The sequence below is a fragment of the Ochotona curzoniae genome, unplaced genomic scaffold (genome assembly GCF_017591425.1).
Source record: "Ochotona curzoniae isolate NIBS_2020 unplaced genomic scaffold, NIBS_Ocur_1.0 scaffold_1852, whole genome shotgun sequence".
Lineage (NCBI taxonomy): Eukaryota > Metazoa > Chordata > Mammalia > Lagomorpha > Ochotonidae > Ochotona > Ochotona curzoniae.
Genome location: NW_024467087.1, coordinates 11,432,313 through 11,445,923, shown reverse-complemented (window position 1 = coordinate 11,445,923; position 13,611 = coordinate 11,432,313). Strand labels below are relative to the sequence as shown.

At 47.4% G+C, this 13,611-nt stretch overlaps 1 protein-coding gene across 1 annotated transcript; it reads left to right on the top strand.

Annotated features, from left to right (window-relative positions):
- The first annotated feature begins 11,975 nt into the window (after positions 1 to 11,975).
- SMIM10 (small integral membrane protein 10) lies at positions 11,976 to 12,232 on the top strand. Its single transcript, XM_041000031.1, has one exon. The coding sequence runs from the start codon at positions 11,976 to 11,978 to the stop codon at positions 12,207 to 12,209; it is 234 nt and encodes a 77-aa protein (XP_040855965.1). The 3' UTR covers positions 12,210 to 12,232.
- The last annotated feature ends 1,379 nt before the right edge of the window (positions 12,233 to 13,611 follow it).

Below are 13,611 nucleotides of genomic sequence, written 5' to 3'. Positions count from 1 at the left end.
GTTTGCTTGATGAAATTCTATTTTCCACAACTTTAAGAAAACATAGTTTTGTTGTTTAAACCTAGTCTACAGTGTTCTGTTGTTACAAAGTAACAATATTTCCTCTGTACATGGAGGTCTATTGCTATATTATGGAACAAGCAAACGACTAGAGAACCTAAAATGTATGGCAAGCACTCATAACTTCATAGATATTGTTAAGAAGACACAAAGACCATAAGCTCATATGGGAAGCTACAGGAATTATGTCTATGTATACATCCATGATGCATGTCTTTCCTATTATCTGTTCTGTATCTCCAACAATTGTGATTCCAGTTTTTCTTGGATATCTTGAAAAAGTAAACCAATCACTGCTAAAAATTTAGCTATATTAGCAAAATTAATACCATATTGAAACAATTGAGAAGCTTTAAAGTGGAAAAAGACCACACAGCGGGTTTGAATCTTTTTGCCTATATCACGCAATTGAAGTAAAAAAGGAAAAAAATGCCCCTGATATCTAAAAATTCTTGATGTTCACAGTTAGAACTCAATATTAAAAATAGTTGGTTTGGGCCCGGCACGATAACTCAGAGGCTAAAGTTCTCGCCTTGCACACGCCAGGATCCTATATGGGCACCGGTTCTAATTCCGGCAGCCCAGCTTCCCATCCAGCTCCCTGCTTGTGACCTGGGCAAGCAATCCAGGACGGCCCAAAGCCTTGGGACCCTGCCCCCTCATGGGAGAACTGGACGAGGCTCCTGGCTCTTGGCTTTGAATTGACTCAGCTCTGCCGTTGTGGCTGCTTGAGGAGTGATTCATTGGATAGAAGATCTTCCTCTCTGTCTCTCCTCATCTCTGTACATCTGACTTTACGATACAAATAAATAAATCTTTAAAAAAATAGTTGGTCTGACATTTAGTCAGCACATTTTATTCTCCCAATGGACACAAACCGTCTCATAGGATGCCATCTCAGAAAAAGCTACTCTGAGACTATCACACAGAGGTAACAAAACAAAGATACCTTATAGTTTTCCCAACCACAAACAAAACCAAGAACAGTGTGAACGAACGTTTCTGAGGAAACATGAGCTTCTCAGAAAATAACAGAATGATGCAACAGGAAACCACTAGAAATTAGTTGTTGTACAAGCACACTTCATAACCATGTCCAAACAGGCTATGATATGCCACCAAGAGAAATAGAAGCTGCAGTACTCCAATTATATATTATTAGTGATTGCTGCTTTGTATTTATTCAAAGCAAGCAAATTACAAAGCTTCTAGGACAAAATGAATGCTGAATAAATAAAAATAATGGAGTTAACATGGATACACTAATTGTCTCTTTCTGTTTCCCCAGACATCAGGTTTATAGCATGCTGGAGCGTCTGAGGGACTAGTTTGGAAGTCAGTCCAATGTCTAACCTCAGGAGTGATGTTTTAGGAACTGAGCTATTCAGTTTTGGATATAGCTGGAAAATTAGTGATATCAGTTAGAAATATTTCATCACAAACCTCACAAATGTAGCACCAAGATTTTTTTTTCAAAGTTTGAGAACAATAAAATTCGTGTCATGACAATTTCCCACAGAATGATGTTGAAATTTTCTCCCCCAAACTGGAAGAAGTGGACAAATTGAAACAGCAGATCCCCTGGTGGTATTAATATGTAACACTGGATTGTTGTACATTGTAACAACTTACTGTGAGACAAGAACCTCTTACTGTAGCTCTTATTTTCGTTGGAGACCTTTATATTCTATTTGCTCTTAGATCTCAATTTAAGGAATCATGCAAAAATTATTGCAAATTCAATTTATGCACACAAAGATAGTTTTTTAAAAAATTTATATTTTAAGTATTTATATATTTGACTGAGATGGAGAGATGAAAGTGAAACAGCATTTCCATCTGTTGCGTCACGTCCGCCCCCCAGATACACCTCAGTTGGGGCTGAGCAGGACTGAACTAGAAGCCTGCTGCTCAATCAAGTACTCTCATGTGAACAGCAAGAGCCCATATAATTGAGCCATAGTCTGCTGTCTCCCAGAGTTCACGTGAAACTACAGTCAGGAGGCTGATTTGGGTATTGAAAGGCGTTCTGACTTGGGCTATGAACATCTGCAATAGTAGGTCAAACATTTTCTCTAAAAATTTTGTTCTTAAAAAAGTTGTGAATAATGCTATTTTTAAGGATTTATTTTTGTCGCAAGCAAGAGTTACAGAGACAGAGAGATTGAGATTTTCCATATTTTGGTTCACTTCCCATAAACCACAACAGCTAGCGCTGAGTGAGGTTGAAGTAAGGAACCAGGAGCTTTGTCAGGGTTTCCCACATGGTTGTAGCACACCAAGAACTTGGGCCATCTGCCACTGTTTTCCTGGGTGCATGGGCAGGGAGCCGAATCAGAAGTCAAACAGCCTAGACTTGAACCCGTGCCCACATGGGAGGCCAACATTACAGATGATATCTTAACTTACTAAGCTTTGGTATCAGCCCCAATAATATTATTTTAGAGGTACAGTCATAAAACCAGCCTGTCAGTGTGTAAATGCTTGTAAACCAGATTTAATTTTAATCATCTGTAATATCCTCTTTAGTTTCAGGTTGTACGATTAGAGGAGATTTCAAAAGGTTCATGGAAAATGTAACTAAAAGACAATTGTCTATTTTATACATCCTTTTTTTAGTCCCTTCATAGAGGATGTAAAACCTTCAGGAATACCCTGAGCTGCAAGAGAGGTTGCCTGACAGAGCCATAACAATTGGAAGAAACAACATGCCAATAGCCTGGCAAAGAGATAGCTAAAGGAATAATGATGTCAACATCTCTCTGTCCACTGCAGTCTCCTGCTTGTGAGCCCCATGGGCTAAAGCTGACTGCAAAAAGCCAGCAATGGAAAAGTGGATACTCCATCTACTCCATCAGTCACTAAAGAGATATACTGAAACAGGTAACCTACTGTCTATATTGAGTAAGAAGCTAGCATGCTGGGCAGTTCAAAGTCTAAGAGCAAGAGCAAAAAGGGGTCAGAATTCCCAGCAGTAAACAACTGCCTAGATTGCCTTGTACTTAGGCAAGTATTACACTGCTGGGAGAAAAGCAGCCAGCAGCTCATGTGCACTCTGGGTTTGGTTAATGCCAAATCTGTGTTAACTGTACCAGTGTACCAGCATAGTTGCCTATTTTATTTTTTAAAGAAGATATGTGGGGAAAGCAGGGAATTCTGGGTCAGGACAAATCACTCTGGAACCCAGGAGGGAGGGCTGCAATCATGTCAGGTTGGACTGTAATGCCCTCTAGCAGGAGCAAGATTGGGGCCTGGGAGTGGACCTGGTAGGGGAACTCTGGGCACTCTCCTGCTGGGCTGCAGCTCCCACTGGTGAGGGTGACAGCCGAGATAGGGACAGGCCAGACTGGTCAAGGCAACAGCACCCATCAGCATATGTTTGGTCTAGGTCTTAGGGTAGAGTAGGAGTGGCTGAGCTATGCTGCAGCACTAATGGCTGTGCATGAGAGCCACATGGGATTCGAAACAGACTGGACTGGGGCGCAGTACATGCAGCACATGCAAAAACTGGGGCTTGGGCAAGCCTGGTGGGCGGCTACTGGGAATTATCCTGACTAGGCTGTGACATCCACTGGTATGCATGAAGTCTGGGCCAATGGCAGGCTGGACTGGCCTAGACTGCATCACCCATCACATGAGAGATGGGGCTAGGGATGGAACTGACCAGGTAGTTATATCCAACAGTATGTGCATTGGCTGGTGTAGGTGATGAACAGAACCTGACACTGTACTAGCTGTAGCACATAAATTCTGAGGTCATATCGAATGAGATTTCTTGGGGGACTCCTCAGTTAATTCCTGAACTCAAACCCCAACCACAGGGAAATCACAATATATGTGGTCTGATCTTGGAAAGCATGAATTGGGACTGATCCACCTCAGTTGCTGCTGCCTGTGCATGGACAGCATGCCCAGATGTATATGGAGGACATGATAACTAGCCCATTTAGGCAGGCAGGTGATGCTGACTTCCTTGTCAAGAGATGGAAAGCAGAACAGATTGAACAATTCTCCTAGCCAAGCTTTATAGCAAGAGTCTGGTATGTAGATGCACTAAGCCAGCAGAACTTGAAAGATTCTCCCAACTCTGGAACAATGAAACCAACAACTTCTCAGAACTAACAAAACTCAAGTAACATCCTCAGAACACTCTTCCCCACATCAGAGTCTCTAATGCATCATTAAATGACATTCCCCCACCCTTGTCAGCAAGGAGTGGCCCCCTACAGTCTGTGGACACAAGAAAAAAAATTAGACATTTGTCTCACCCATCTTCTTCCATACCTCAACCCTTCCCACATGGGGATGAATCCCTCTTAACTATGTAAACTATATTAGAAATTGAAAAAAATTGGAAAGTAAACTGTTAACAAAAAGGTTGATCAGGCTACATGGAATTTTCTTTTCATCTTTCAAACAAATAGTCAAACCATCGTGCTTTGAACAGTACTCTTATTTGTGACCCCAGAATTTTAACTCCACTCACATGTGCCAAGTACTTCAAATAGTATAAGATTGTTCTAGTACTTAACCTAAACATTAAGGGGGAAAAAACAGTGATATTGTCTATTTTTTAAGTCCTCTGTCAACTCTTAAGCTAAATATTCAATTCATTTTAACATACTTCGCCAAAATACTTAAAGATGTGTTATTTATCCATACATAAATGAAGCAATCACAAGATCCATTACTGATGTTCAGTATGTCCCATTGGCAACATTCATGGATTTGAAACCTCACATCTAGTTTCCAAATGGGGCTGATGAAAGCTACCAACAATTCATAGGTAATCATATGGGATCATGGGCAACAGAGCAACATATCTATTCTCTTTCATGGAGGCAGAATTAGAGAGAGAGAGAGAGAGCGCACTCCAAGCTAAAGCCAGAAGCAAAGAGTTCTATCCAGGTCTCCACATGTGTGGCAAGTGATCAAGTAGTTGCTTTCCCAGGCCATTAACAGGCAGCGAAATCAGAATTAGAGCGACTTGAGGACTTGAGTGACACCACTGAAACAGGCAATAGCTTTATTCACAATACCACAATGCTGATCCCTCCAATGAAGAATTTTGGTGGGATTTAACCTAAGAATGTCAATTACGTAATTTTGTTAGTGTCTTCTCATTGTCACAAGGAAATATCTGAGAATGCTACTTATGAAGTAAAGAGAGGTTTACTTGGATCATAGTCTTGAAAGTTCAAAGTCCAATGGCAATGCTATAAGCTTACCCCAAGGTCCAGTGGCAGAGTGTTGAGCACATGTGGAGAAAGGATCCCAAAGGAAGCCAGAAAGCAGAAAGAACAAGCCCAAACTCAAGAGTCACTAGACCTGTCTCCCACAAGTCCCAGTACCTTCCAACAGTGCCACTCAGAAGATCAAGATTTAACACATGGGCCTTAGTGGGACAGTTGACATTTGAACCATGACAGTACTTAAGGCAGAACTAAAATCTACAGTAGCATCCAGATCCTACTGTCATTAGTAATTACATATACATATATATATAATTATTTACAAGATCTTTGAGCTGAGAAATACTGTTTATAGACAAACATCTCAAGCTATCAAAACAGTTATACAGACGACAGGAGGCAATTTCATATTTTTTTTTTCTTTTAGCAATGGAATGTGCTTCACAGCGGAGGGATAGATGTGAGCATCAGGTGGTTAAACTCAAATATTAGGGTGCAATTCACAAGCCTGAAAGAAATCTGAATAACATAAAGAATAAATACTTGAGTTAAATCTTACATGACTTGGCCATCCAGTAGCCAAAATGGAAAATGGATGCACAAATATTTACGACACATAGATGAGTCGTTATCCACCATGGTGACTGATTTGAGGGGACTGTGTCATCCAAAAATCCTCATGGGATTATGGCAATGCACCAGATCCTTGCTACTGTAGTGTTCTCTTCTTTCTTATATAAATATTCTCTACTGTGCTTCTCACCCTTGCCTGACTTTCCCGCTGCCCTATATCTATTCTCAGAACATTTTGAAATCAACACTAGATGATGTGCCCTGATTATCTCAGGACACACTAGCAACATTAAAGATCTGGTTAAACTCACCTGTGTCAAGATGAGTTTTTAAAAAAATCCAAGGAAAGGGAATAAACAATGAACGAAACATTTGAAGTTCAAATGTACCAAACGTGAATCCTTCACCATCATTTTTGGCATGAGAAATAGCTTTCCCTGAAGGAAAACAAGATATATGTATAATACTGAAATCCTTGTTGGACATTAAGTAAACAAAGCTAACAAGATCTGATTTAATTCTCTCTTGTGTTTGTGAAATATATGCTACATTTCTTACGCAAAAAATAATTTACCTTGACCATTAATTGCACTGTACAAATAAAATAGAAAGCTACATTCAAATCATCAGCTCTAAGTACTAGCTATCATTTTCCCTGCATATCACTAACTTCTGTTTCAGGGTGTGCTGTACTTAACACTTAACATCCAAAAGAATGTTCCCAAAGATACGAAAACTCTTCACTAAAAAGTGTTTTTTATTCGCAGTCATATATTCTAGGAAATGTCAGTCCAACCGAATTCCTTTTGTGGCTTGGGGAAAATACCAAAATTTGACTATTTCGCCATTTATTAAAAATCCATTGGTACTCCCTGATTCTTGTGAGAGTAGAAGATTATGCGGAGAGTATCTGTGTAGAAGAGATTGTTTCTTTTTTTGGGTGTATTGTCAGTTTCATTACTTCTGGAAAGTTGTTTCTCTAAACCTTTGAAAACCGAATCTGTGCTGGAGAAGACATTGTGATTTGTAGCATAAAAGGAAATAGAATAGAATGTATCTACATTCAGCAAGAGGAGGAAAGAGATTAATGACAGACTTCTCTCCTTCTCTGCCAAGGTACATCTGTCCGTCTAACATCCGTCTACCCATTGCCTTAAAATGCAAGCACGTTCTTTACAGTTCCTACTAACCACATAGTACAGGTGTTTGTGTGTAGCAGGCAGCACCAGTGATGCATTTCTTAGTTTCCTATACTTTTCTTCAGGCCAGAAACGTTTGAAAGGGCTCGATCACATCACTTCCCGAAAATGTCCACAGTGGGACAAAAGTAATTACTTTTTATGTCAGCCTTCACCTAAATAATAACACACATACTCATTACTCTCCGGACATCCATTTAGATCCTACAACGTTCCAAGATTCAATCTCCACCTCTAATATACGCACTCTCCACAGGCTCTTTGTTGGAATCTTTCCAGCAGATGGCGCCCTATGCTGCAGGTTTCAAATTAAATGTCACCTGCTCAGAGAAACCTCCTGTAATCTAAGGCAAACCAGGCCCTACAATTTTATTGTCGTGGTAACTTGCTCAAACCCTGGAAAGCAGAAATAATTTGTGAATCTTTTCTTTAGTCTATTTGCTTGTCTGTAGCGCACTATCGCAGTAATATGGGGAAAAAGGAGGGAAAAAGGGGGAAGGAGGAAGGGGAAGGGAGAATCCCTATTCCCACAAAAATGCGTCGTGAGAAATAACAAAAAATGTTTACAAACAGAACATGAAATTTTGAAACACTGAAATACTCAAATACACATATAATGAACAGCAAAGAAGTAACATATGTTAACTCAACATTACGCAAAACAAAAGGAACATTTTCCCTTATTTGAATTCCCACTATTTTTCAACCCTGAATTTTTTCCACTACATTCATTAAATTCCATTGTCAGATTCCAAGCACGGATTGTATATGATGGTTGCCGTGGTTACAGGAGGAGGGCAGAGCCTGCTTCCAACTGGTACTTCACTCTGACTTCAGACTGGAAGCTGGGAAGGAGGGCAGAAATCTGGCACAGCGCTGAGGCAGGGGAATGACTGTTGCACCAGTGATGAACACAGGCCAACATTCCTCACCTACTAAGGGCCGAAGGGACACCCGCTTCCATTTCTGTGTCAAGAAGGGTTAAAAAAACCCCTGCATGTTTCTTTCCTCACTTTTCCTGTTCCTTTGTAGCTCCGTCCTCCATGTCTGTTTTTCTGCTACACAGGGAAGAAAGGCCCATGGACAGGGTTTTTTGAATAAAGGCCATCTATATTCTTTTCTATATTCAGCTGATGTGTTCCTCCACGAGTGATCAGCGAATCTAACAATATATTGACCTCCTCTGTTTCTTTCTGAGTGAGGTCTATTACGCCGACTCACTCAACTCGTGTTTTAGCACTGAGTCCTCCACCTGTGCCTCGGATTCCATCCTTTCTGTATTATATCAGGAACCTTACCCCATCAGTCCTTCCTGCTCTCTTCTTTAACTTCAATAAATACTTTTGGCATTACGGTGGCATTCAAGTATTTTCAATAATGGAAAGAATTTTCCTAGTGAGGTCACCATACGCGATGACTAGCTGTTGGCATGTTTGCACAGACTAAGAAATTGCTTACTGAACTTTTTGTCTCATGATTGGAAATTTCTTGCTGAATAGGTCATAAGTTCTCCCTATTACCAATCATCTTTTGGACACTGGTAGCTGATAACTAAGTTCAGGTTCTGGCTTTACACCCAATAAAAGCAGAACAGAAAGATGTTCTACTGCGGCAGAGCTGACTCTCCCCTTCGTGTCCAAGAAAAACAGCAGCAGATTGCACTGTAAACATGTACAAAATATTTGCTTCTATTCCTATTTCAAAACGCAGCCTAGACAGGAGGTCACAGGAATACGGAGCCCTGCCCAGACAGCACTTTGCCAAGACTGCTTTTCTCATTTCAATGCATCATAGTCATTCTCCCTGCTTCGGTCACTAACGTGGTTTGTGCCACATCATTTTATGGTGTGCACGTGACTGTCTCCAACAATTACCTTGTGAGATCTTTCTAGGCAGGGATTAATAAAAATAATTCTCTGTCTCCATCCTGCTATTAGAAAAATGAACCAGTTATTGCTGTGGACATAATACGACAAATTTTTATATCATATAAATACAACTGTGATAACACCTTTCCATATGACTTGAAACTAAAATATCATGTTTTATTCTTTTATAATTTAAGAATATGAAGTTAGCCGATTAAAATATATCTAAATTGGATTGTTTAGATCCAATGCTTTAAATGTGACCATTTAAGAATCTTTTTAAAATTTGTTTTTACTTGAAAAGCGCATTTTACACCGAGAGGAGGGGAGACAGAGAGAGCTTCCAGCTCCTCACTCCCCAAACAGCAAGAGACAGAGCTGACCTGAAACCGGGAACAAAGAAATTTTTCCAGATCTCCCATAGAGATAGGTGCAGGAGCCCAAAGACCTGAGCCATCATCCATTGCTTTCTCAGACCATAAGCAGGGGCCAGAGGGGAAGTGAAGCATTCAGGACACGAACTGACAGCCATATGGGATGCCAGCAGCATGGGTAGACGATAAACTTGCTACACTCCCATGCCAGGCCCGCCATTTAGGATCTTGCAGCTAAAATTTTATGTGTGTATAGAACTTAACCAATCTGTAACAAATAAAAATAGCAATTAAAAGTTTAATGAAACAGTGAGAACACATACATGTATATGAAGAAAAGTACAGGTATATCTCAAACCTTAATTTTAGAGTCTAAATCAGTATCTCTTCAGGCCCGGTGTGATGGCTTTATTGCATAACCCTTCACCTCCAAGCATCCCAAATGGCTGCTGCTTGGCGTCCTGGCTGCTCCGCTTCCCATCCAGATCTCTGCTTGTGGCCTAGGAAGGCAGTGGAGAATGGCACATAAGCTTGGGACTCTGCACATAGGAGACTGGGTAGCCCACCCGGCAGTGGGCAGCGCAGCTTCCCGCAGGTCGCCTTCCCTGGGGGCAGCTGTGCAGGGTTGTTGCACAGTGCTGTCAGGCCGGGTGACTCATCTGGAGCTGAGAAGAGAGGACTCACCCGGGGGCAGGGTTGAGGGCAGGACCACCGGAAAAGTTCCAGGCGTCTGGGCAGGACTCTGCAGTGGGAACTGCTGGGCCGCTCCCAGGGTGTGCCTGGGGTTTCTGCCGGTACTGCTTTCCTTACGCCCCTGTCACACTCTTAGGCTAATTCCAACTTGTATTTAACTGTTGGACAAGTGTAGCTACAGCTAGTTTCACTCATTCCAATTGTTTTTCCTTTCTCAAGTGTCATTATCCTTGTGTTATTCTCTTTCCATTTAGAACGGTTTTTTTTAACCATTCTTGATTGGCTTGTTTGCTGTTCACAATTTACCATTCATTTATCTGAGCATTTTTATTTCCCCTTCATTGCTAATGCATCTTTCAACGTAGAATTTGTGAACCGAAGGTGGCGGAAAACTGGACTACTAGTCAATCCTCTGTATCTTCGGAAAATTCGCCGATTAAGACGCTACAAAGTGGAAAGGCACGCGCGAGGTGCTCGGTGCTGCTCACTGCTCGCGGCGAGCGCGCGGAGCAGAAACGCGAACCCGGACAACACAGAGCGCTGGGCTGCCCTGTTCTCGGAGAGGACGGCGGGGACCCGGCGCGGCGTGAGCGCGGAGCCGCCCAGAAAGCTGCCGCACAACCCGGAACCCGCACCGCGGTCCGGGCCAGGGGGCGCCGCCCGACCCGCACCACACGGGCTTCCTCAGAGCCTGGACAGCAGCTCAGCGCGCAGGCTTCGAGAACACAGGCCCTGTGGGCGGGGCTTGTGAGCGGGGCGGAGCTGTGTGAGAGGGGCGGGGCTGTGTGAGGGGGCGTGGCCTGGACCCTGCGGCGCCGCCCGACCGCACCACACGGGCTTCCTCAGAGCCTGCACAGCAGCTCAGCGCGCAGGCTCAGAGAACACAGGCCCTGTGGGCGGGGCTGTGTGGGCGAGGCTGTGCGAGAGGGGCGGGGCTTGGGCCTTGCAGTGCTGCCTGCCCTGCAACACGCGGGCTTCCTCAGAGTCCAGACAGCAGCTCAGTCCGCAGACTCCCTGAGGAAAACACAGGCCCTGTGGGCGGGGCTTGAGAGGGGCGTGGCCTGCCCCACACCTCAAGGGCTTCCTGTTCTCGGAGAGGACGGCGGGGACCTGGCGCGGCGGTATCGCGACAGGCCGCCCAGAAAGCTTTGCGCACAGAACCCGGAACCCGCATCGCGGTCCGGACCCTGCGGCGCCTCCTGCCCCGCACCATGCGCGCAGGCTCCGTGGGGAGAATGGACGACATGTGGGCGGGGCTGTGTGAGTGCGGCGGGGAGATGGGCGGGGCTGTGTGAGTGGGGCGGGGAGATGGGCGGGGCCGTGTGAGTGGGGCGGGGCTGTGGGGAAGGGAGGGCCCAATGGGCGGACCCAACAAACCGGAAGGGACTGTGTGAGAGGGGCGGGGCCATGTGTTCAGGGAGGGTCCAACAGGCAGGGCCGTCTGTTCAGGGAGGGTCCAACAGGCAGGGCCATGTGTTCAGGGAGGGTCCAACAGGCGGGGCCATGTGTTCAGGGAGGGTCCAACAGGCGGGGCCGTGTGTTCAGGGAGGGTCCAACAGGTGGAACAAACCGAACAAACAGGACGGGGCAATGTGAGCAGGGCGTGGGGTGGGCGGAGTGCTGAGGGTGGCTAGTCCAGGGAGGAGGAGCCTGTGGAAGAGGTGGAGCCCGGGGAGGAGGAGGCGGGGCCCGGGTTGGAGGAGGCGGGGCCTGGGGAAGAGGCGGGGCCCGGGAGGAGGGGGCGGGGCCCGGGTTGGAGGAGGCGGGGCCTGGGGAAGAGGCGGGGCCCGGGAGGAGGGGGCGGGGCCCGGGTTGGAGGAGGCGGGGCCCATGGCAGGCGGGGCCCGGGGAGGAGGAGGCGGGGCCCGGGAGGAGGTGGAGCCCGGGGAGGGCGGTGCGCCCGGTCCTCCCGGCGCCCGCACGGGTGTCGGAGGCGACCCTAGCGGCCGCCCTCTGGGGTCCGGGCTCCTGCCGGGCGGACGGTCAGTGGGTGGGGACGAGGGGCGGCACGGACCCATGGCGACGTCGGCGGCTGTGCAGTCGGTGGCGGCGGCGGCCCTGTCTGGCTTGGCGCTGCGGCTGTGGCGCTCGGCCGGGGCCCGCGGCTCCTACAGCGCCTTCTGCAAGGGGCTCACGCGCACGCTGCTCACCTTCTTCGACCTGGCCTGGCGGCTGCGTGTGAACTTCCCCTACTTCTACGTCGTGGCCTCGGTGATGCTCAACGTCCGCCTGCAGGTGCGGATCGAGTGAGCGCCCGTCCCGCCCCGGGCCGCCGCAGGAAGCCTGGCGGAGTCGCAGGGGAACGGCCCAGGACGCAGGCTGGGCGGCCCAGGACCCCCGGACTCGGGATCCCCGCGGCTGGGGCGCGCGGTCACCGTCCACGGATGGCAAAGAAATTCGAAGGCCCAGATGCTTCGGGCTCCACATCACCGGAGGCCCCGCCGACCTGTTGCCACACAGCGACCAAGCTGGACAACCTGGAGGAAGAAATTCAGGTGCTGTTAACCCTGGACCTGCCAGGACCAGAGCAGAGAGGTAAGGTCACCGGTGTGTGTGGGGGGGGGGTGTCAAAAGGCCTCAGGTTGGGGGGCGGTGAGACGCGTTGGAGTAGGAGGGTAGCTGGAGCCCTGAGATTGGGGGGACGGTGGGAGGGAAAGATTGTAGCTGGGGGGCAGTTGGAGGCCTGAGGTTGGGGGGTGCGAGGGGACAGATTGTAGCTGGGGGGCAGTTGGAGCCTCAGGTTGGGGGGGTGCGAGGGGACAGATTGGAGTTGGGGCAGCTGGAGGCCTGAGGTTGGGGGGGTGCGAGGACAGATTGTAGCTGGGGGACAGTTGGAGGCCTGAGGTTGGTGGGCCGTGGGAGGGGACAGATTAGAGTCGGGGCAGCTGGAGGCCTGAAGTTGGGGCAGTTCGAGGGGACAGATTGTAGCTGGGGGGCAGTTGGAAGCCTCAGGTTGGGGGGGTGCGAGGGAACAGATTGGAGTTGGGGCAGCTGGAGGCTGCAGGTTTGGGGGGTTGGGAGGATAAGCAGTGGAAGGAGCTGACAGTTTGGGATCACAGTGCTGGGGAGAGGTGATAGGAGGCCATAGCTTGGGTGGGGGCAGCCTGGGTGGTGGTGGGAGGCCACAGGCTGGATTAATAAGGAGGCCGCCAGGGCTACATTGGGCTAGGGGAGCGAGCAGTTATGCTAACAGCTAGAGTTAGAGTTGGGGGAACGGCCTGGGAAAACCAGCCTGCTCAGCTTCCCAGATGAACTGGGGGGAGGGGAGGCAGCCCCGGTTCTCCTCTGCTCCCTGTTAAGAGTCCATTGAGAGTGAGGGGAGGCGGTGACCTCAGCATCTTGGTCACCAGCGGACAGATAGGGCCCCCCCTGCTGCCCATAGCATGTCCCAGGGAACCAATCCTGTCACTTAACCCCCAACAAGGAGGGCAGTGGACTGGGGGCGGGCAGAGGGCTTGGGGGAGGAAAGATGAACCTGCCCTTTGCCTGCACACTTTGTGAGTGGGATAAGATAAGAAGTGTGGTCTCTTCTGAACCAAAGCCCAGATCTGTCCCTTCTCAGCCCTCATGCCCTTGACACTCCCTGCAGCTCACCTGCAGTCCTTCACAATCTGCCCCCTGCCTCGACTTTGGGTTCTGGGGTGGATGTCCG